The sequence below is a fragment of the Podarcis pityusensis genome (assembly GCF_964106645.2).
Source record: "Podarcis pityusensis genome assembly, chromosome: 6".
NCBI classification, from domain to species: domain Eukaryota; kingdom Metazoa; phylum Chordata; class Lepidosauria; order Squamata; family Lacertidae; genus Podarcis; species Podarcis pityusensis.
Genome location: NC_138030.1, coordinates 54,879,622 through 54,901,350, shown reverse-complemented (window position 1 = coordinate 54,901,350; position 21,729 = coordinate 54,879,622). Strand labels below are relative to the sequence as shown.

Below are 21,729 nucleotides of genomic sequence, written 5' to 3'. Positions count from 1 at the left end.
AAGATAGATGGTAGCAAATACATTTTCTTGGTAGTATATACCAGGCTAGAAATACAGTGACTCCCAGCCCCCAGATTGCAGACAAATGAACTGTCATTAGCCATGAGTGCTAAATGGAACTTTCATATTCAGAAACCATATACTTCTGAGTACTAGATATTGTTGACAATAACTATGGCTAACCATAGTTTTCTGTCCTTTCTGCTCATGAACTGCCAGATGCAGTGCAACAAGGTTTTTCATATGGCTGGTATTTTTACAAATTAGCAGTGTAGTCCTGTAGCTAGGTGAGTATGTATAGGATTGCACTCTTAAGTCCACAGAAGTACACACAGGAAGTATGCCTCACTGCACATAATGGGCACCTTCTTTTATTCACAGAGTCCCTCTCCCCCCCCCCCCATCCACATGAATTAAGGGAGCAATGCTGGAGATAGGTGGACTTTATCCCAGGTAATCTTATCCCCTTCTAGCCCCAGCATATAGCTACAGCTTCACTATTTGAACCTAAATTCTGGCTAATACCGCCATAGATTGTTTCAACATTTCACAAGGAGAAGTAGGCCCCTAGGCATATACCTCTCTCCTTTCCTATTGAGGTGTGGAGAGTAATTCAGACCTCTGGTCTGTAGCAACATGGCTTAACAGAGCAGAGCAACAAGTTTCACACATCCACACCTCTTGTACCAGCCTGATTCATTTTGTTAGCCAACACCTAAGCTGGTGCACCGAAGAGGCCCAGATCGTGTCCATTGCTGTCATGTGACAGAAGCAGGGCCTGCTGATGAGCCAGTGATTCATTTACTTGCTCCCTCTCCACCCTCCAGAATGTCCCATTTTGTAGGTTTATGCTTACCACCGGTAAGTGGGGTAACTGCTGGTGATGGCTCAAAGTGTTCTGTGGCTTAAAGTGTTCTGTGCCAGTGGAGCCACACAAGGCTGGGCAGAGGTACACCTCTGCTGCATCCACACACACACACACATATCCTGGCAGTTCAGAGAGTTGGATCACAGTGATATTTCACGTGTCACATTGCAGACCTGTTAAGATGGCCGCAGAGGCTGATGGATTCTGAATAATTCCTGAGAGTCTTTGAGATTTTGTTGTTGTAGCTGCTGGTCCTGTTGAAGCCCTGATCACATTACGGAGTTCTGAAATGATGTGGACTGTAAATTCACTCCCCTTATTATTGAGCTGAGGCTGTACAGTGCCTTAGCTTATCCAATAGCTGATGAAGCAGGTGGGGGCAATGTCTAGAATACAAATATGACTGGACAAAAGTGAGAGCTCATATTTGAGACCACTCTCTGGCAGCGATACTGCCCAACGAGTATACTGTTCTACCACTATTGTATCATCTCAGTGCCATATACTGATGTGTCTTTGAATAATGAGATGTCCCCAAATGAGTCCACAGAAAGATCTTAAGGAAACCTTGAAGGCCAATTGTGACTTACTTGGGGATAAAATTGCTGACATTCATCACAGCCTGAACAGCACAGTTAAAACAATTAGTCACAGATTTAGGGTGTTGCCTAATTATTTTCATAGTACATGCTCAGGAAGTGGTTATTAGTGTCAACTACTGGCTGGTCATGGGACGCGGGTGGCGCTGTGGGTTAAACCACAGAGCCTAGGACTTGCCGATCAGAAGGTCGGCGGTTCAAATCCCCGTGATGGGGTGACCTCCCATTCCTCGGTCCCTGCTCCTGCCAACCTAGCAGTTCGATAGCACGTCAAAGTGCAAGTAGATAAATAGGTACCGCTCCGGCGGGAAGGTAAACGGCGTTTCCGTCCGCTGCTCTGGTTCGCCAGAAGCGGCTTTGTCATGTTAGCCACATGACCTGGAAGCTGTATGCCGACTCCCTCGGCCAATGAAGCAAGATGAGTGCTGCAACCCCAGAGTTGGTCATGACTGGACCTAATGGTCAGGGGTCCCTTTACCTTACTGGCTCGTCACTAATATTACTTCCAGTACCAGATATCAGTCAGATGGTAGCTGGACAATTACACATTCCTAAATAATGTTGATTATTTAGATCAGGGTTTATGCTTAGGTTTGTCACAGATACTGATTTGTTGGTTCTGATGACCTGCTGTGGAAGGACAGAAGAAGTGTGATACTGATAATTTTCTCGATACCTCAGTAGCATTTGATACTATCAGCCACACCATCCTGGACCAGGTTATTGGAATGTAAGCACTTGGTGGATTCCAGAAGGTTGTCCTGGGGTCCTTTAGCTGTGGTTAAGGACAAAGGTCCAGCTGTAAAATGGAGCTCAGTCCAAACAAGATGGGATTTTTATTCATTTAAATATTTTAAAGTTACACTTCAAGGTGGGATGCAACCTAAAGCAGGTTCTGTAGGTAAGTAGTCTGCCTGACTGAGGATCTGTTCTGCTTAGGGTTGCATGTCCTCTTAAGTCTGCAGTACTGTTAGACCCATCCCAAGACGTGTTGGTGGCATGCAGCACTTTTCACAAAGTGCTTCAGACTAGAGTGCCAGTTGCTACTCCTTCTGAGCAGACATAGCGTGGCCATGTTTATCCTTGTACCATTCAGGCTTGACAACTACAATACATTAGGAACAATACACTAGGAACATAGGAAACTGCCTTATACCAAGTCATGTTATTGGTCCATCTTGCTTAGTACTGTCTGTATTGACTGGCAGATGCTCACCACCATTTCAGGTAGGGAACCTTGCATCCCTACCTGAAGATTCCAGGGATTGAACCTGCATTCAAGGCAGGTGCTCAACTACTGAGCTACAGTTCTTTTTCAGAAGTGTCTCATATTGAGAACATATCTACCATGATGATGATGGGCAGGCGTTATCTTGCCATCTTAATTGACTTCCTGTATGTTTCCAGGTGGTGGTGTTGCCTTGATCCCAGGATTTATAGGTATGCCAAAGATCACCGGTTCTGATTATCTGTTAAGAGATTTTTTCCAGTCTTTTGCTTGTTGAGGTTAGGTGATGTGCCTTCTCTGTAGTAGTTTCCAGCCTGTGGAATGATTTCCACTAGGCACATGCTGGATGATTATTTTATTTTATTTTTTTACTAATTTTTTCTATGCCATGTAAAAATGGCTTTAGTTTATTGTTGCTTTTTCAGTTCTGCTGCTTTTATACCTGAAATTTCAACTTGATTGCTTTCTGTGCTGCCACATGTTATTTTGAACTTGCTTATTCATATTAGTTTGTTTTGTTTTTATTGTTAAGCTACATGTTGCTAGAAAATACCTTTCTGAAGTGGGATAATACAAGTCTATCAGATAAATAAACAAATCCTTTCTATATGTGATGTGTAAAATCACAATCTTCTATCTGCGAAACAGCACCCCCCGCCCACTGCCATACAGGTCTTGCAGAATTATAGAAAAGTGCTTACATCAAGGATAAGAAGGAAGGCAAAAGGCGGAGGGGAACAAAGAGCTAGCCTTTAAAAGGCCTGAGCTACTGAACTATGATTCAAAGACTGGAAAGAGTAAATTAATGTCATCACTGCTCCTTAGTTAGTTGTTTGCCCCCCCCCCCCCCGCAAATGCAAGTTAGTTTGTAGCTTTAAAATATTATTCTTTAGTATATCTCCAGAGTGAGAAAACTACTTGCAGCACACAAGAATCCCAAGGGCATTGCTATCTGAGAAAGGTACACATTGAGCAGAACATTCTGGGGGCATGCATAGAGAAGAGACTCTTCTTTCTAAGTATCCATTCTCAAGTTTGGGCATTATGAGCTGGCAGTTGAGGTGCCTTTTTTAAAAAACAAACAAACCCCAAACACCTCTGCTTTACAGAGTTCAAAACCAAAATGTTATTTACCCTTTTAGGATTGTTTGATCCCAAAGACATGCTGAAAAGTTGGGGGTGTGGTGACCCTGTTGGCAGGACTGAGAATTAACAATCCTCTGTGCTGCAAGAGGAAAACCTTATATAATCTAGAATAACGCTCTGTATTCAAAATGCCAAACAGCAGGATTTGTGCTAAACACACTTAGGGGGCAAGAAGCATTTCAGGTCACAGGATTATTTATGCAATCAGTAACATTAAAAATCCCCATATCTGTGTTAAAATATGAGGTGAATATCATATCTGTTGCAAGACAGGAAGTGAAGCTGTAGCTTGTAAAAGGTACCTGTTGTTCTATAAATCATTATATATGCTGAGTACAACATACCTAGATGCTAAGTTCAATCAGTGCAGAACAAATGGTAGTTAACAACAGTGACAATTCCTGATTAGTATCAATTATTTAATCAGGGTGGCCCACTGCAAAGTTTTCACTGCTAGACTGTAGTTCAAACATTTGCTGTAATTTCCCCCAGGGTTGTGAGTTTGATTTCACCATGTATATTTTACTGAAAGAACAACACCCTTCTATGACTACAGCATAACAATTAATTATTCGTATCCAAAATATAGGTAATTCAGTGGTGATATTGATGCAAAACTTAGGTTTTTTTTATTGTCAGAAACTTCAAGCAAGTGCTTCATACAGTCTTTTAAAAACTCTTCCCTTCCTGGTTGGCTGGAGGTGATTTTTACCTGCTGCATGCCTGGTTACAAACGTGATGTAGGAAAATAAGAATCCTCAGTATGGAGAATGATGACTCTCGATTGAGAATGCCTGATTTGGGGAAGACCTCTTCTGAAGGGTTCCCCACCTCAAAAGCAGTAATACAGAATTTCCAACATTCATTAGACTCATAGAAGTGTAGAGTTGGAAGGGACCCTGAGGGTTCATCTCATCCAATTCCCTGCAATACAGGAATGACAAGGATGACTGCAGTTTGGACTAGTGAAGTGAAGGTTCTTGGAGTAGTCTGAGTTAGCTGTCTACCACTTGCTCATAATCTTGCTATTCATTTATTTATTTCATGATTGTAAATAATGAACTTGTACAAGGTGTGGTCCATTCTGGCTGAGTTTTGTGAGCTAGGAAGTTACATATTGCAGTGTGTATTTGAATTTCTTGATAGGTATTCTGCCTGTGCCTGAGGTGGGTAATCTGTGGCTCTTAGATGTTGTTGGACTCCCAACCCCAGTCACATTGGTCAGTGATCAGAAATGATACACTGATGGGGTTTGAACTTAGAATGGCTGACAAAGAAAGAGAGGTGGGGCAGCTCTATGAAAAGGATGAATTTCATGTGATGGATCATTAGGAGTGAAATATGCCTTGATACATATATATAGTAAAAACTGTGCTTGGAATACTTTATCTAGTTCTGGTTGTCACATTCAAAAATGTAGAGCCAGAAAACCACAGCTAAAATTATTGAGGGGAAATATTGGAATGTTTTGATGAATAAAGGGGGACATGATAGTAAAAAAAAAACCATGCATGGTGTGAAGAAAGTGAATATGGAGCTCCCCCCCAAATATATATATATATATATTAGAATTGTTGTCTCTCAGTGAAGCTGAATGGTGCGAGATTCAGGACAGGCAAGAGGAAGTATAGCACAGAGTTAAACTATGGAAGTTGCTACTACAAGATGTAGTGATGACCAACTTGGTTGGATTTAGACATATTCGTTCAGGATAAGACTATCATTGGCTACTAGACACCACAGCTGTTATTACTCTTTCAAATCAGAAACAGGATGCCTCTAAATACAACTTGCTGGGTAACATGAGCGGGAGAGTAATTTTGTGCTAATGTCCTGCTTGTGGACTTTCATAGGCACCTGGGAACAAAATGCTGACTTGATGGGTCTTTGGAATGATCCAGCAGGCCAGGTCTTGCATTATTATAATTGGAGTTGGACTACAACAACATCTGGAGGACCACAGTTTGCCAACCCTAGTTCCTAGCCTACAAGGTTTGGATTCGCTGATGTGATCCAGCTGATATGTTGCAGTTGTCCTGTGTAAAAATTGGCATACAGTAAAGTCTTGAGATTGCTTCATCATCTATCTGTTACAATGCACTTCATGCTTGTCATTCTATTGCCCTATCTGCTTTTGACAGCTTTATGATAATATGCTAGCTTGATTATCAGCTGTCTATTTTGCTTTGCCATGTATTGGGCTGTGCATGAATCCACACATATCTAATTGAACATGCAGAACCTGCTTCCTTCTGTTTTCTTCTTTTAGTATTAGTAATACAGTGGTGCCTCGCAAGACGAAATTAATCCGTTCCGTGAGAGTCTTCGTCTAGCGGTTTTTTCGTCTTGCGAAGCAACCCTATTAGCGGCTTAACGGATTAGCGCTATTAGCGGTTTAGCGGCTATTAAAGGCTTAAAGGCTTAGCGGATTAGCTGCTAAAAGGCTATTAAAGGCTATTAAAGGCTTAGCAGATTAGATAAAGGGGGGGAAAAGCGAAAAAAAAAATCTCTAGACTTGCAAGACATTTTCGTCTTGCGAAGCAAGCCCATAGGGAAATTCGTCCTGCGAAGCAACTCAAAAACGGAAAACCCTTTCGTCTAGCGGGTTTTCCGTCTTGCGAGGCATTCGTCTTGCGGGGCACCACTGTACTTTCTTTGGGTTTCAGAAGGATTTCAGGAGCTATCAGATACCAAAGAAGGCTACAAGCACTAACAGATTCTTGAAACATCCCTGTGTGGAGTGTTCATGGGAAGCTGACAAAGAAAAATAGGACGTTGTTGAGCAGTTATAGTAACAGCCAGCTTAAAAATTCTCTAAAGTTCAGTAGACCATGATGTTCTGCAGCTTCATTTTCTCTAATATCAGGTTCTCATAATTAGTTTGTTTGTAAGGCTTAGTAGGTGTTGACGGGAATGGGTTGGTTAACGATAAAATAGATTGAGCCATTGCTTTCTTCTGATGTTACTTGACAACATTTTGCTTTCACCATTATCCAAAGCAACCAAAATAAATAAAACAAATCAGTTTTAACACTGGCAGGATCTTTATATGGTCCCAGAATACTTGTACTTCCTTGGTTTGTGCTCCATGTTGCAAAAATCTCCCAATAGTTGCTTGCCTGTCAGAACTGCTTCCAGGTGCCCAGACAAAGAAATCTTTAAATTTGAAGGATTTCTTTACCTTCCTTTCTGGCTGTTGAAAACATGACTGACACTTTTACATATAGACAGACAGGTTTGTGAAAATTTTGTGAGCCAGTAACTCTTTTTACACCAATCCAAGGCGTAAAAAAGCTGACTTGCACTTCTGCTTCATCACTATTTGCTTTCAGGATCAATAGAAAATCAATGAGAATTATGTTATTAATATTTATTTAAAGTCTTTCTTATAAATCTATTTTGAATTACCATTTTTTCCCTTACATCTGTAAGCCAGGACTGGACATGTCAACAGGGATTATCTCCACCTCCCCACTGTTAAACCACAGATATTCCTCTTCCCTCATCACAAACTGCTCTTGATTTTTCTTTCTTTTAAAGGCAGTTTTCCTTGCAAAACCCAGGGTTACCTGGTGTTTGAGAAACACATCCAAGGCTTATGTGGGTTTGCAGAAGTAGTCACACACTTATTTCAAACCTAACCTATTTTGTGTCATAGAATGTAGCTATGCTGTGTTGCAAGAATGTATTTGTTGATACAACAAAGACTGGAGATTGGGCATTAGCTTCCAACACTCTCTTTAAAATTCAGAAGCTGAAAGGTTGTCTAGTTTTTTGCCAGTTAAGCAGTATTTTTACAAGACATGCCATGCCTAATATAGTCTAATGCAGCCTTCCCCCAACCTGGTGCCCTCCAGATGTTTTGGTTTACAGCCCCCCCCCTCAGCTGCAACTAATCAGGCGTGATGGGAGTTGTAGTTCAAAACATCTGAAGGACACCAGTTGGGGAAGACTGGTTTAGTGAACATCAAATTTCAAAGCATAAAAGATGCTATATTACTGATAAAGTGAGGTTAGAATGTTTATGCTGTAAGAGATGCTGGTTTTTCCACAACATACTGTAAACACATGATTTAATATATCTTTAGGAGTTGCTGATTAGGAAAAGAACATGCACGGACACACTGTGTTCTAAGAAAAAATTCCATGAAGCTCTCTGAAACACTTCCATGTGGATGCTGCTAGTACCGTATGTACTTAGTTTCATTTTCCTGAAGCAGCAGCTTTCAGTGGGCTCACAAATGGTTAGTGTTGACAGTGCAGAAAAGGAAAACAAAGGTAAATCAGGGTTTAATGAGGAGCACAGCATTCATTAGGGATGAGTTACACAGATGAATGCAATTCCTTTTTGTCAAAGACAGAAATGGATCTCTCAACTAGTGAAATTGTATCCTGAGGCAGAGTAAAGAAAATACATACAAAAGATGCAAAAAAAGGGAACTGAGACAAGCTAAAATGAACTGCAGATAGTAATAAGAAATACCAAGCCAGATGCAAGAAGTAGTGATGAAATAAAATTCTAAACAGCAATCCTCAGAGTCCTCTTCTCAGTGCATTTTATAAGTCTGCCATTTTTAACAACACATCAGTCTGACTGCTAGGTCTGGATAATCGCATTTTCATTTCCACAGAGAAAAAATGTAAAGGAGTCATCAGATTGATGTTGTCATAAGGAGCAGGAGATTAAAAATGAGAGAGTGGGGGTGGGAAAGTTAGGTTTACATAGAAGAAAGGAAATTACAGATAAATATTGATCAGAATTTTAAGTTTGTCTCACTCATATATTACGAAATAATCATAGGTAAATATATTAAAATTTGCAGGGGTACACCAAAGCAAACTTCCTTTCTTTACAAGATTTATTAGACACCTTTCAAAAGATCAAAGATGCATACAATAAAAACTTTGTCAAGTAAAGTCAGCCCATTAAAAAAAAAATAATTAGAATTGATCCAAAAATCAAGAGCAGCAGAGCAATAGATAATATAATCCCTTGATAAAAGCTGAAAGAGCATGAGAACAAAAAAGCATTAACAAATGAAAATATATTAACCATCTAGCAGAATGCAGAGGGAGATTATGCATCTCAGTAAGCAGAAACATCAACCCTGTTTGATTTCTCGGATGTCTTGATAATATCTGCCTTGAACCCAAATTATGTGTTGCTTGCCAGGAGCTGAGTGACAAATGAAAAGTATAGGAAGGAAACTATCAGGGGTGATATGGGTTCTGAACAGCCTGCCTGGAAATTGCACCTGAAGGCTCCAGAGTTCTGCAAATAAACATGCACACTCTTGTCTTGGTTCTCAAGTCACTGGACTCCAGTGGTGGCCTCTGCTTCAAAAAGCAGTAAACATAGTTAGGATTGGAAGGTCCCATTCAGGCCTCTGCCTGTCCCTGTGATCCAGAAAGGACAGTGCTGCTTGTTGTTGCCACTTAATCTTTTCCTTAATCTTGCCAGAGCAAAGGAAATGGCATATTTATATATAATGAAAATATTGACAGTTTTATTTTGAATTGGGCTCAGTAAAACAAGGTCTAACTCCTTTCCACAGTAAGCCCACTTGCCTGGATATTAACCAGTGGTGACATTGGTTCAGTTTGTATGTCACATTAAACCATAGTGTGTAATACACACTGCGCAGACATTCCCACAGCACCTTTCCCTTGCGCTTCCTGCTGCCACACAGCAGATGAAACAACCCAGAGTCTGTGTTGTCATGTCATCTGAACCTAGGCTCATGGTTTTTCCTTCAAACAAACCATGAGCTGTAAGCCAATTACAAACCTTGGTTACTGTTCATGGTTTGTTTGGAGGAAACACATCACAATCCAGATTCTGGCTTGCTTTGTCCACAGTGCAGTGGGGGAGAGGAAGAGTGCTGTGGGAGCTTTTGAGCACTATGCACTAGTACATTAATGTAGAGAGCAAACTGGGCAAATGACAGTGGCAGTGACAGCTTTTTCTTTCTTTCTTTTTTTTAGCAATGCCATAGTGGTAATGTTGGGAGAGTGGTCTCTGTTTTTTTCCACCTGACTCTTGTAAGTTGAGCTGCTACCTGCTGCAGGTGTCAACAGTGCTGAAAGAACTTCATTTCTCAGTATGCCAGCTGCTTGGGAATTTGCTATAACTGTTCTGAGAGATGGGGGAGAGGTATTCTTAATGCATATATGCTGGAGGAATACCAGCATATCTTCTTTAAACATTGCCTCTTTTTTTTTTGTAAAAGATTTGTCCTTTTGTAATAGGAAGTTTAAAATTTTCATACATTTAAATGAAATAACACAAATACAAATGTGGTGATTGTATTTTTCTGTCTTGAAAAATACAGAATTAAAAAAAATGTAGAATTGCATGTGGCACTCTTCATTTTGGTGTTAATGTTTAGAGTCTGTGGAGCAATTGAATTCCACTGCACACTGAAGACAGTTGAGCATGGGAAACTTTAAGTGGTCTGGCCTCAGTGATACAGCATTTGAATGATAAGTTTGATGAAAAGTTTGATGAATTTGACCATTTTTATTTTTATGTAAATTTTACAGAAGATAAAACTGATCTTGAAAACAGTGTGATGCAGAAGAAAATTAAAATCCCCAAGCTTTCTCTCAATCACCTAGAAGAAATAGGAGAAATTACAGATTATGGGGATGAAGATATGGAACTTAGACACTGTAAGGTATTGGAAGTTTTTTTGTTGCTCTTTTTTAAACTTTGTGGCTTCAGACCTTAAAGGAAAGCATACAAAGCATTGTATTACTGGCTATGACTGATGGGAGTGTGAATGTGATCAAGACTCCTGAATTGCTTTAAATGTCTCTTTGTAAATGCATGGGGCTTTTTCATTCTATTTGCTCAAGTTCCTTTCTTTAGTCATTGTTGGACACTGTTTCACTTTGGCCCAAAGAGTTGTTTTGCTAGTTTTTTAATTGAAGGTCAGCTACAGGGTTTTGTGAATATGAGTTTTCAGCGTTGTTACTCATTTTGTGTTGTAAATTTAAAAGAAAGTTTTACGACACTTCATGAAAGAAACTTCTCTTTCACATTCATGTCTGTGGCAGAACTCCTTCATTGGTTGCCTTTTCTTCCCTTCGGTTACTGGTGTTAACTGGTTAACACCAGTAAATAACTTCATAGTGGACTGGCATTCTCTAAAGTGTATAACCCATGTGTTTATGGGTTTGAGAGTATCAGCACCTGCCTTTTCTAGATATTTAAAAGGTCTAATCTTAACACACACAAAACACCCCACAATGAAATATATACAACATAATTCATTCTGCTGTTGAAGGGGAACATCCAACTCCCTCATCCTATCAGAAAAGGATTTCCGCTCATGCAACGGGCCTCTCCCCTCTCCCTTCCCTCAATATGCTGTGGTCAAATCTGCTCTAGAGAGTTGGGGGAATCCCCCAGAACAGATTTAGAGTGTGCATGAGGGTTGTTAAAGGAGCATCAAAGAGCTACAAAAGGACTTCTCCAGACTGGGTATTCACCCAGTGTGGCAAAATGGCAAATGCATTTAAGTGCAAATTAGTGTAAGGTGATGCATGTAGGGACAAAAAAAAAGCGTAATTCCGCATATATACTCTGAACTGGAGGTGAATGACCAGGAGCGAGAAACCTTGGAGTTGTAGTAGCTAGCTAAGTGAAGATGCTAACCCAGTGTGCAACAGCTGTGAGAAAGGCAAATTCCATGCTGGGGATCATTAGGGAAGGAATTGATAATAAAAGTGCTGATACCCAAATTCGTGTGATCGATGAGGTTACCGTGACAGCTTTGGGGCTTCATCCTATGTTTTCCGTTACTCGATGGAAATTATAGTAGCCTACTTCACAAGAAGCACATGGTAAACTGAAAGTGTCACATAAAAATATCAGTATGAAACATAAAACAATACACAGTGCGCTTGTCTTTTTAAGTGACTGGCTGAGTAGGAAAATGTACTCAGTGATTTTAGTCTCACCATCTGGAAACTATTTTTTCCTCAGCGGATTTAGGTAACGAAATACACTGACCTTGAGCTAAAAGTTCTCAGGAAAATTCCTTCCTGATTTTTGTCAGGATGCATCTAAAGACATGTACCCTACAAACAGTTCTTGAACTCATCTGGTTTAATAGTAAATGGAGTGAATAAATGCTCAAAATAAAGAGATCTGTGATGCAATGAAGAAGCATCATACAAAAAGTACACAACAGACATGCAAAAATGTTTTAACATATGTTTGTATTCCAGGTTTTGCTTATGTGATAAAATGGTTTGTGAGACACATAGTTCTGGGTCATATTATTTGCCAAAGCTTTCCCTCTTTAGCCTGCTACCAGGTACTGTGTAGTAATCAGCCTTTTATATACTGAAGAAAACATTACCTGGCTCTCCTTTGCAAATACATACCAGTACTCAAGACTGCTTGTGGAGGTGTACTTCATTTTAATTCTAGGAAAATCAGATAGGGAGCATATGCATGCACATTTTGACTATTTTAGATTCATGATGACTGCCAATGTTTTCATTAGAGTCAGGGAATAGGTGTTTGGCTTAGTGACAACGTTATAGAGAAACAGCATACACAAAAGCTATTACGTACGTATGCCACAGGCATACTGTTTGTGTTTTAATGTTGCAGTGTAAGTTTATTTTATTCGTTTAACAAGAAAAAATGGTAGAAGTATGATAACCACACCATATGATCAATGTATAAGAATTGTAGATCAGTATGATGTGATGTACACATGCAAGCAACTATTAATTTACTCCTGGGTTAAGTTGTGGGAATAGCTCATGCTATTCCCATGCTAAGGCAAAACCGTGTGAGATTGCCAGTGTATTTTTTCCTCAATGCCTGTCCCCGTCCCTCACCCTTTTTATTTTTTATTTTTTAAATTTGCCAAGCACATAAAGCTGAATGTGCACAAGTTAAATGTGCCCAAGTTGCGAGTTCCCTGTATTTACACTCTGCTTTTACATTGGACTTCATGGAGTAACCAGGTCTCCAGATTTATTGCCACCAATACTGCCACATGCCGGGCCCAGGAAAGCACATTTTGATTACCTTCAACCAAACTCAAAAGGCAATCTCACCAGATATGTATTTTTCTGAATTATGGGAACAGCTGCTCCTCATTCATTCTCTCACACACATTTCTTAAATCTATATGTAGGATAATCCAATAGCAATACATGGAAAGTTCCATGCTAGTTAGTTCATTTGCTTGTTGCTGTAGTACACAGTATTCAGTGTGCTATGAAATGCTATACCTCCAGGTATGGCAAGTACCGTATTGGCCTGACTATAAGCTGCACCTGAATATAAACCACACCTTTAAAATTGGGGGGGGGGGGGGAAATAACCAAATATAAGCCACTCCATTCCTTGCTGCTCCTGGCTGCATACTTGGGGGGAGGGGGGAGCCACTTCGTTGCCAGTGGCCTTTCCCCTTCCTCACTTTCTCCCTTCCCGGCCTTGGGGAAGAGGATGGGGGACTACACACGGGGCAGGCGCAGCTTTGCTGCGCTCCTGCTGCTGTTTGCCCCACGCTCCTCACTGCATACCGTAAGGTCGCGAATATAAGCCACACTTTAACTTTTCACAGTTGGAATTTGGGGAAAAAGTGAGGCTTATATTCAGGCCAATACGGTATGTTTTCTCATAAATGCTAGCTATAGTCAACATGGGGAGGAACACACCCCCAGTTACCCAGACTGTCAAGCTGTTTTGAAAATAGCTTAGTGGCTCTTTTTTGTCAAGATCTTGCAGCAATCTCGTCTCTCAGAGTCCAAATGCCTGCAAGTTCACAGTAAGATATTGCTTGATTTAGAGTGACTTTCGAACCCGGCCAATATATGCTTGTCTTTTAAGGCAAAAGGTTATTTTCAATCTGTATTATGCATTCTGCTGTATTATTTTATTACTGCTCCATAATGTGTTTCATGTACAGTTATGGTAGTTATTTTGTCATCTTTCTTGTAGCACTTGTTTTTGTTGCTTATTTTATGATTAAGTTGTAAATTAGTTTTGTCAACAGCTTAGGTATGTAGGATTTGTTGTATTTCTTATTTTGGACATCTTGATGTGAAAAAAATTAAGGTCCTATACATAAAAAGTTTAAGAAAAGCAGCTTGCATTTGGTGTGACAGGTATAATGATGACCTTTTCTGCATAAATAGTATTCTTAAAAGTTTGAGGTGCTTGATGCCCATGAAGCACTGTCCTTATATCACGTTTGTCATGGCTGCATCTTAGTTCTGATTGTCAGTGAAAACTGATGCAGCAATATGGTAGACTTGCAAACTTTCATCCTTCCACGCAATAAAGTTTGCTAAAGTGGTTCTTTATTTTTGCCATAAAAGAGAAACATTTTGCTCTGAATTGTAGTTTTGTGCTCCATTCCAAATATTTTAATAAGATGAGAATGACCGGCTGCTCAGTGGCGCAATTTCACATACTGTACTGTGCCCACAATCCATATAGGTATAGTTATATTTTGCTGAAAGTTGAGACCTTGTCACTAAATTGTGCCAATGAGCTCAACAGCCATTAAAGGAACATCCTATAGTTCTTAGATATGAACTGTGCCACTGAATATTGTTGCACCATTTCCTATAAAATTATCAACCGGGCAGCATTTCAGGAAAGTCAAGAGATGTTGTGATCCACCAGAGAACTTTAGAGCACTATCAAGAGGATTCAAAACAACCCCCAAATAACAGGATAAGATTGCCTTCAAATAATTCTCCCCCTGTGGCCTATTAAAAGTATTGGCAGAGAATTTCTGGATGCAGTGAAGAACAGTGTATTATCAGAAAATACTGTTTTTCTTTTGATTAGATCAGTGGATGTTCTGGCATTTGGGCTTTTTGATTAGAGGGATTGACTCCTTTAAGCATTCAGCACACTTATTATTCAGCAGATAGTTAATAATTTTGGAAATGCACTTGAGCAAATACCTGGACTTAAATACACTGGACCATCCGAAAGAACTGATAATGCTTTCACTAGCGGCAAAAATGTTAATTATGGATCTTCATCTTTCAGAATTAATATGCTGTCAATATCTTTCTATTTGCATGCACTTGGAGTCACACCTGCTATTTTCTTAGACTCATCATCATGGTTTCCTCTTGTTGTGACAAGATCAACTGTGGAACAGTAGAAGAATCATTCCAGTCGATGCATGTTTCAGTTTTGAATTTTGCATGATTCTTCAAATTCTATAGCTAATTGGAATTCAGACCTGGAATTTCTACCCTTTTCAGAAACTGATCTCCTTGTTAAATCCTGCATTTTATACTTCACAATTACATTCTTATTTCTATTTTACAAAAATAGTTACCCACTCTTCATTACTTCAGGCACTGCCAGAGTGGACTACAAGACTTGAAATAAGACAAGTTTCTCTCTCTCTCTCTCTCTCTCTCTCTCTCTCTCTCCTCCACTCTCCCTAACTCTCCCCCCCCCCATTTTAAACTTGCAAGAGAAGTTACAAAATTCTAAAACAATAGGCAAAACACTATTGTTTGGTATACACTTGTGTAAAAAGATACGTCTTCAGAAAACATTTGACATTCAGAGCTGTATGTTCTTTAGAAATAGGTGTGGCATTCAGGAAAAAAAAGCACTAAAGCTTTTGAACGGGTTTGCTGTTTTTATGTTGCAAGTATACTCAGGGATCCCATACAGTGAAAAACTGGACATAAAAGTTGTTGAGCTTCCCCCCAAAAAATTCACAAAAACGAAGTTTTTGAGCATTTTTAAAAGGACAATCGTATGGGTTGCCCTACGTGCGGATTCTGACTGCAGTGTTCTGGATATGTCCAGGAAATTCCAGACGTAGGGCAACCCCAAGTATGAGTATACTTTGTCATACTTGAGTAGTTCTCATTTAAGTTCAGGCTGGTCTTCTGTATGTTTTCTTTCAGAATTTTAGATCTCTGTTGGTGATGACTAGAAAATAAGGAAAAGTAAATATTGCAGCTCTGACATTCTTCTCACTCAAGAGCTGTGCACTGATCATTACTGTTAACATGTATAAAAATGTGCAGTTTATTGTTCATGCACATATTATATCCAAATACAAATTTAACATTTGATACATCCATGTTTTATGATACTGATAAACTCTTTAGTGCTATTGTGACAGTATATTGACATTGTTTTTATTCTGCATTTATTGCCACATTCTCATTTTGTTATGAATTTAAAATAAACTTCTAATTCAACATGAAAACATGGGCTGTTTGATATTTTTGCATTTACTAGCTACATATGTAGTGTTTCTCTATAATGTTGCCCTAAGCCAAAATAATCCAGTTTTATCATGAAAACAGTTATTATTTTAAAGCAAACTCTTTCAGTTACACATCTGCTTTGCTTGATGCTAAAATGGGGCACAAAATAGCTGTAAGAAAGCTTAAGTACTAATACTGAGAGTCAAAGGAAGGGCAGATAAATTTGCCTTGGAGACATTACCTCAGTTGAGATATGGCTGATTATTGCACAGTACTGGATTGCCTGATGCCGAATGAAATTATTTCATTAATAATTTTGTTATATTGTGGAATTATTCCACTCAGTCACTTGGTTTGAGCTTTGATGCCCCCCAATTAGGTTAATGGTGTGAAAGTTGTGGCCACACCAGTAGCGTACAAAAATTTCTTTTAAGTGTGTATGTATGTATGTATTTCCCACCTTTTACTCCAAGGAACTCAAGCTGGTGTACATGCTTCTTTCTCCCAATTTTTCCCCTCACAACAACCCTGTGAGGTAGGGTTGAGAAACAGTGACTGGACCAAGGTCACCCAGTGAACTTCATGGTTGAGTGAGGATTTGAACTGTGCTCTCCCAAGTCCTAGACTGACACTAACCGTTACATAAATGCCAGGAAATTTTGCAGAGAACTATTAGCTAGCCTTCAGCAAATCTGTTTTGTCACCTCAGTGCACTGAGAAAAATATAGTTCTCAGCTGATGGAATGAAAGAACACATTATCTATGCCTGTTTTTTCCCCTGGGAGCATTCAACACTTAATAGTGTTGTTGAAAAATATCTAGGTGCTAACAACTTTCTTAGTTTGTGTGTTGAAAAAATAAATTTCATACAAGAGGCACAATTGCAAACCTGCAAAGGAGTTCATGTAAACCAGTGTGGTCCCATTCTCTTCAGCATACTAAGGACTCTCTGTGCATTGTGGAGAATTCCCACTGCCAATTGTCCGCAACTTTTGACTAGCTTTGATAAGCAGCCCAAATTGGGGTTACCATCAGCCCTGCTTTCTCCAAATGCTAACTTGAAAAGATTGTGATTATTTATTATTATTATGGTTCAATAAAAAAGAATGACTTCATATTTAGTATAGTTCATTATAAGCACATCGTTTACTTGAGGACTCTGGTGAATTCCTGTTTTAATTAACTATAGATCTCTGTAGCATGCTACGTATTATATGTTAACACAGTGTTTGTTGTAACACACAGAGACAAGATGGAAGGAAACAAAATGAAGGTACGCACAAAAGCATTGAAGCAGTTGTTGCGCGCCTTGAAAAACAAAATGGAATGAGTCTCAGTAGCAATTCCAGTCCTGAAGCAACATTTATGGAAACTTCAGAAAGGATGAACAATATGGACGATGCTGTAGTTCCTCGAGTTCTTTATGAAGAATTGCTGCGAAGCTATCAGCAGCAGCAGGAAGAAATGAGACACATTCAACAAGAACTTGAGCGAACAAGAAGGCAGCTTGTTCAGCAAGCAAAAAAGCTAAAGGAGTATGGGACATTAGTGTCAGAAATGAAGGAGCTCAGAGACTTGAACAGACGGCTACAGGATGTACTGCTTCTCAGACTAGGCAGTGGTAAGTACTTGGACATATGTGGGACAAGTTCTTAAATAATTTAATTTTAAATTAGAATGGCTGAAATAATCACAATATAATCTGCTTCATTGCATATACCAATCTTCCATTTCATACATTGAAAATTCTGTATTCATGTTCCTTTTTTCATTCTTTTTATTAATAGAAATTTTCATCCTGGTAATACTGGCATGCTTTTCCAGGGCTGCACACAGCCATGCTGTGCTGCAGCTGTGGAAACATACTCTTTTTGAAAACCACTTTAACCACTTTGAGGTTTTATTATACTCAGGCAGTATATAAATGTTTTGAAATAAATAAATACATCTAGGTATCTCTTCCCACCCAAACCAGAAAAAAGCATGCAGAAATAGAAGAATCTTTCATAGCACACTGGTCCTGTTATGTCTGCGACATCATTTATTGCAGCTTAAGTATTGTTGCCAAAGTTCTTGGTAGAATGAGAAAAGGAATCCAATAAATATCTTGAATAAATATAAGAGTTCCATCTTACAGCATGATCCTTTGCATGTGTACTGTACTTGGAATCTCACTATTTAGCAGGACTTGCTTTCAGATAAGTGTTCATAGGATTGGAGAACCATAAGCCAAACTTTCAAAGTGCTCTCCTTGAGCAAACAACATTTGCTCCAATTTATTTTTCAGTTCCATGTCTGTAAATTCCATTGATTTTTAAAATTCAATTTAGATTTTCTCAAAATGTATACTATCTAAAACTTTGTTTGGTTTACACAAAACCAAAGACACTTTTGCCACATTTGGACAATCAGGTACTGGCTTGACAAACAAGGCTTGTGGCACTATTATGAGTGTGTTTCCAGTGTTTCAAAGTCTCCAGATAGGGGTACAGTCATACCTTGTTTCTCGAACGTAATCCATTCCTGAAGTCCGTTTGACTTCTGAAAACCTTTGAAAACCAAGGCGTGGCTTCCAATTGGGTGCAGGAGCTTCCCACACTCAGTCGGAAGCTGCGTCGGATGTTCGGCTGTTTGCAAACTGGAACACGCACTTCCGGGTTTGCAGCCAAAATGGATGAGTACCAAGGCGTTTGAGAACCAAGGTTCGACTGTATAAGGAAAGGTGCTCCTTTAGGTAACCTCATCTCAATGTGTCCAGGGCTTTATATGCCAATAGCAAGACCTAAAACCTGGCTCAATAGCAAAATGGCAGCCAGTGAAACTCTTTCAGCCCAGGTGTTATGCACAGTTGATAGGTGCCCTTTTCCACAGTCTTGCTGTGGCATTATGCACTAGCAACAGCTGCCAGTTCAACCTTAAGGGAAGCTCCACAAAGAGTTCATTGCAGTAATCTAATCTGGAGACTTTCCGGGCTTTGACCACTTTACCTAGGCTATTCCAATAAAGGGATGGTCATATCTGTTGCAGCAGCCAAACTAGCAGAAGGTGCTCCTTATCCACTGGTTCTCCAGTGACAAAGATGGATTCAGGAGCACCACCGAACTACTTACTTGCTCCTTCAGAGAGTGAAACCCTATTTAGAACAGTCAGTTGATCTGTTCCTAGGCCTGGGAAGTGCTCCTAAACAGAACCTTAATCCTAACCAGAATTCAAGGTCAGTTTATTGACCCTCATCCAGCCCATCATGGTACCTAAGCAGTTACCCAATTCCTGCATAGTCACTTGATTCAGAAAGAGTTGAGTTATGTTTTGTCACTCACGTGATGTGACAGAAAATACATAATAAAAGCAAAACAAGTCAATAACACCCCCCCATCATATTTTGAAAGGGCATCAGATGTCCTGGTTAAAGGGGAATGTTTTCATCTGGTGCCTTAAAGGGGTATAATGAAAGTGCCAGCTGAACCTCCCTGGGGAGAGCATTTCGCAAATGGGGAGCCACTGCAGAAAAGGCCCATTCTTGTGTTGCCACCCTCCAGGCCTGCCATGGAGGTGACACAAAGAAGAGCGTCAGAGGATGATCTCAGGGTCTGGGTAGGTTCATATGGAGAGAAGCAGTCCAATAAACTGTGTAATCTATAGGCTTTCTGCTAGACCACTGCTAAGCCACTGCCACAACATATTGGATCTGTGCATACATATGCCATGCTCATCTTTCAGTCGTGTTACTCTACAAATACCTCTTATTGTCAGTGTTCAGTCCTTCTCTGTGCAACTTTTTTTGGTTACTTTTCTGTTTTGGAAGTTGTGACAAATCTCTTTCTTAGCATCTGACATCTTTTCCACTGGGAAGTATTATGAAAAGGTTCTGCTCAGTTCCTTCTCCTAAGCATGATGTCGTAATTTTCTACTTGATATTCCCCTGCTTATTCTTCTTTGAAGTTTCATTTAGCTCATTGAAATATAGGGATGGCTGGGTGGCTTTTCTTACATTCTCCAATACTGTGTGAATGGGTATTTGAAGAAAATATGAAAGTGTTAGATTATTTTTTTCCCTCCAGTGTCTTGGAGTGTGCTGTCACTGAAGATGTGATAGCCCTATATTTTGACAAATCGGATTTCTTAATTATAGTAGCCAGTTACATTTAAAACAAGGAAGATAAATGTTGTGTTTCTTGGTAAGAGATAAGATGCAGTAATAAACAATATTTAGACTTGAAGTTTAATTTTTAAAGAAAGTTATTACAGTTTTATCAGATATTTAATTAGCTACAAATCTTTTCTTCTTTTATTAAGCTGGTTTTCATGCAGTCAAAGTAAGTTGAACTCTCAAAATGTTTGCACTTCCCTTTAGATTACCCTTCTAAATACTACCATGCATTTTATTTTATTTTTACTAGCCCACTAGGAGGCTAGTGGCCATGGAAATGCAGTTTGTTAGTAGGCTGGTAAAAACTGCCCTACCAAATAGGCTGGCATGGGAGGGACAGAGCTGAGGGATGAGTTTCCCTTCTTCCACAGCTAGCCTGCAAACTGAATGGGCAGGCGGAAGAGGGACGGAAATACTTGTCCATTCTCTGCCAGTTCACTGACCTTCATGGTCACCTATGGCTATTCGGCTAAATACAGGTCTGATTTACGAAAAGGTCTGGTGAGAAGGTACTTTTCTATTTTTACTACAAATACCTTTCAGAATCAAAGCGTTAAGAAGCAAACATACTTCCTTATATGAGTGCATAGGTAGTACTCTTTCCCTAAGTGATCTAATGTCAAGTGTGTCAGGAGATAAAAACTAGTTTCCATAAATTTTTAGAAGGCATAAGCAGGCACAGGTGAAGCAGGGAAGCAGAAAGGATTAATTTCTGCATATTTCATTTTGTTTCCTTTTGATAGAGAAACATTTTAAGAGCTGAGAAGCCCAGTTCCTATTTTTTGCACACACTCTAAAATCCCAAGCCTGTGCTCTTTTGATCTCTTAAATATTGTATGTTGGACTCTTACCACTTCAAATACATCTCAGAAAGTGTGAATCTACATTCAAGGCTTTCCCCACTATCTTTTTGAAAGAACACTTAAGCTGTGCTGTTATGTTGTAGTGTGTACTGGAATTAAAGCAGCAAATCAGTGGGTCCCTGTCCACGCTGAAGTCCCAGTTGTGCCTGCTGCCTGGGAAGGCAGAAGGAGAGCAAAGCATTGGCAGCAGCTGGATTGTAGTCTGGCTCACCCACCATCTGGCTGTGCTACAGCCCAGGGCCTACCATGGGAGCTGTAAGTCTAATTAAAGGCCTGGCCCAGACTTTGATGTCACTGTTTTCAACTGCTGGTGAAACCGCCATCGCACTCTGCCCCGCCAGAGGGAGAATCAAGCTGAATCGGCAAGGAGCTGATACTGCTCGTTCCTTCCCCCGCTTCTTTAAACTGCTTGGCTGAGGAGTGAGCTGCTGTCCTCGCCTCAAGGAACCCCTGACCCACCACCAGCGGGATGGGAGCTCCGTTAAAGTGCTCCCCCTCCCCAGCTGAAAGAGCCCCACCCCAACTCCTGCTTGCACATGAGTAGGAGTGGGAGCGGGGCTGCTCAGCTGGGAAGCCCAAAGCCTCTTCTTCCCAGCTGAGAGATCCCCGACTGCTACTGTTTGCACCCGAGTAGGAGTGGGATTGGG

General features: G+C 40.0%; 1 protein-coding gene across 4 annotated transcripts in view; it reads left to right on the top strand.

Annotated features, from left to right (window-relative positions):
• Positions 1-21,729, top strand: part of BEND5 (BEN domain containing 5) — a 728,817-nt gene that overhangs the window by 398,109 nt on the left and 308,979 nt on the right. Inside the window, exons 2-3 of one of the 4 annotated variants that reach the window (XM_081009446.1) lie at positions 10,385-10,518; positions 17,315-17,690. The exons of 1 other annotated variant lie outside the window; for it this stretch is intronic. In XM_081009446.1, the coding sequence (XP_080865572.1) occupies positions 10,385-10,518; positions 17,315-17,690 (510 nt within the window). Of the gene's footprint in view, positions 1-10,381; positions 10,519-17,314; positions 17,691-21,729 lie in introns of those variants that run through there. 2 more of the 4 variants (XM_081009448.1, XM_081009447.1) reach the window with 2 other exon arrangements.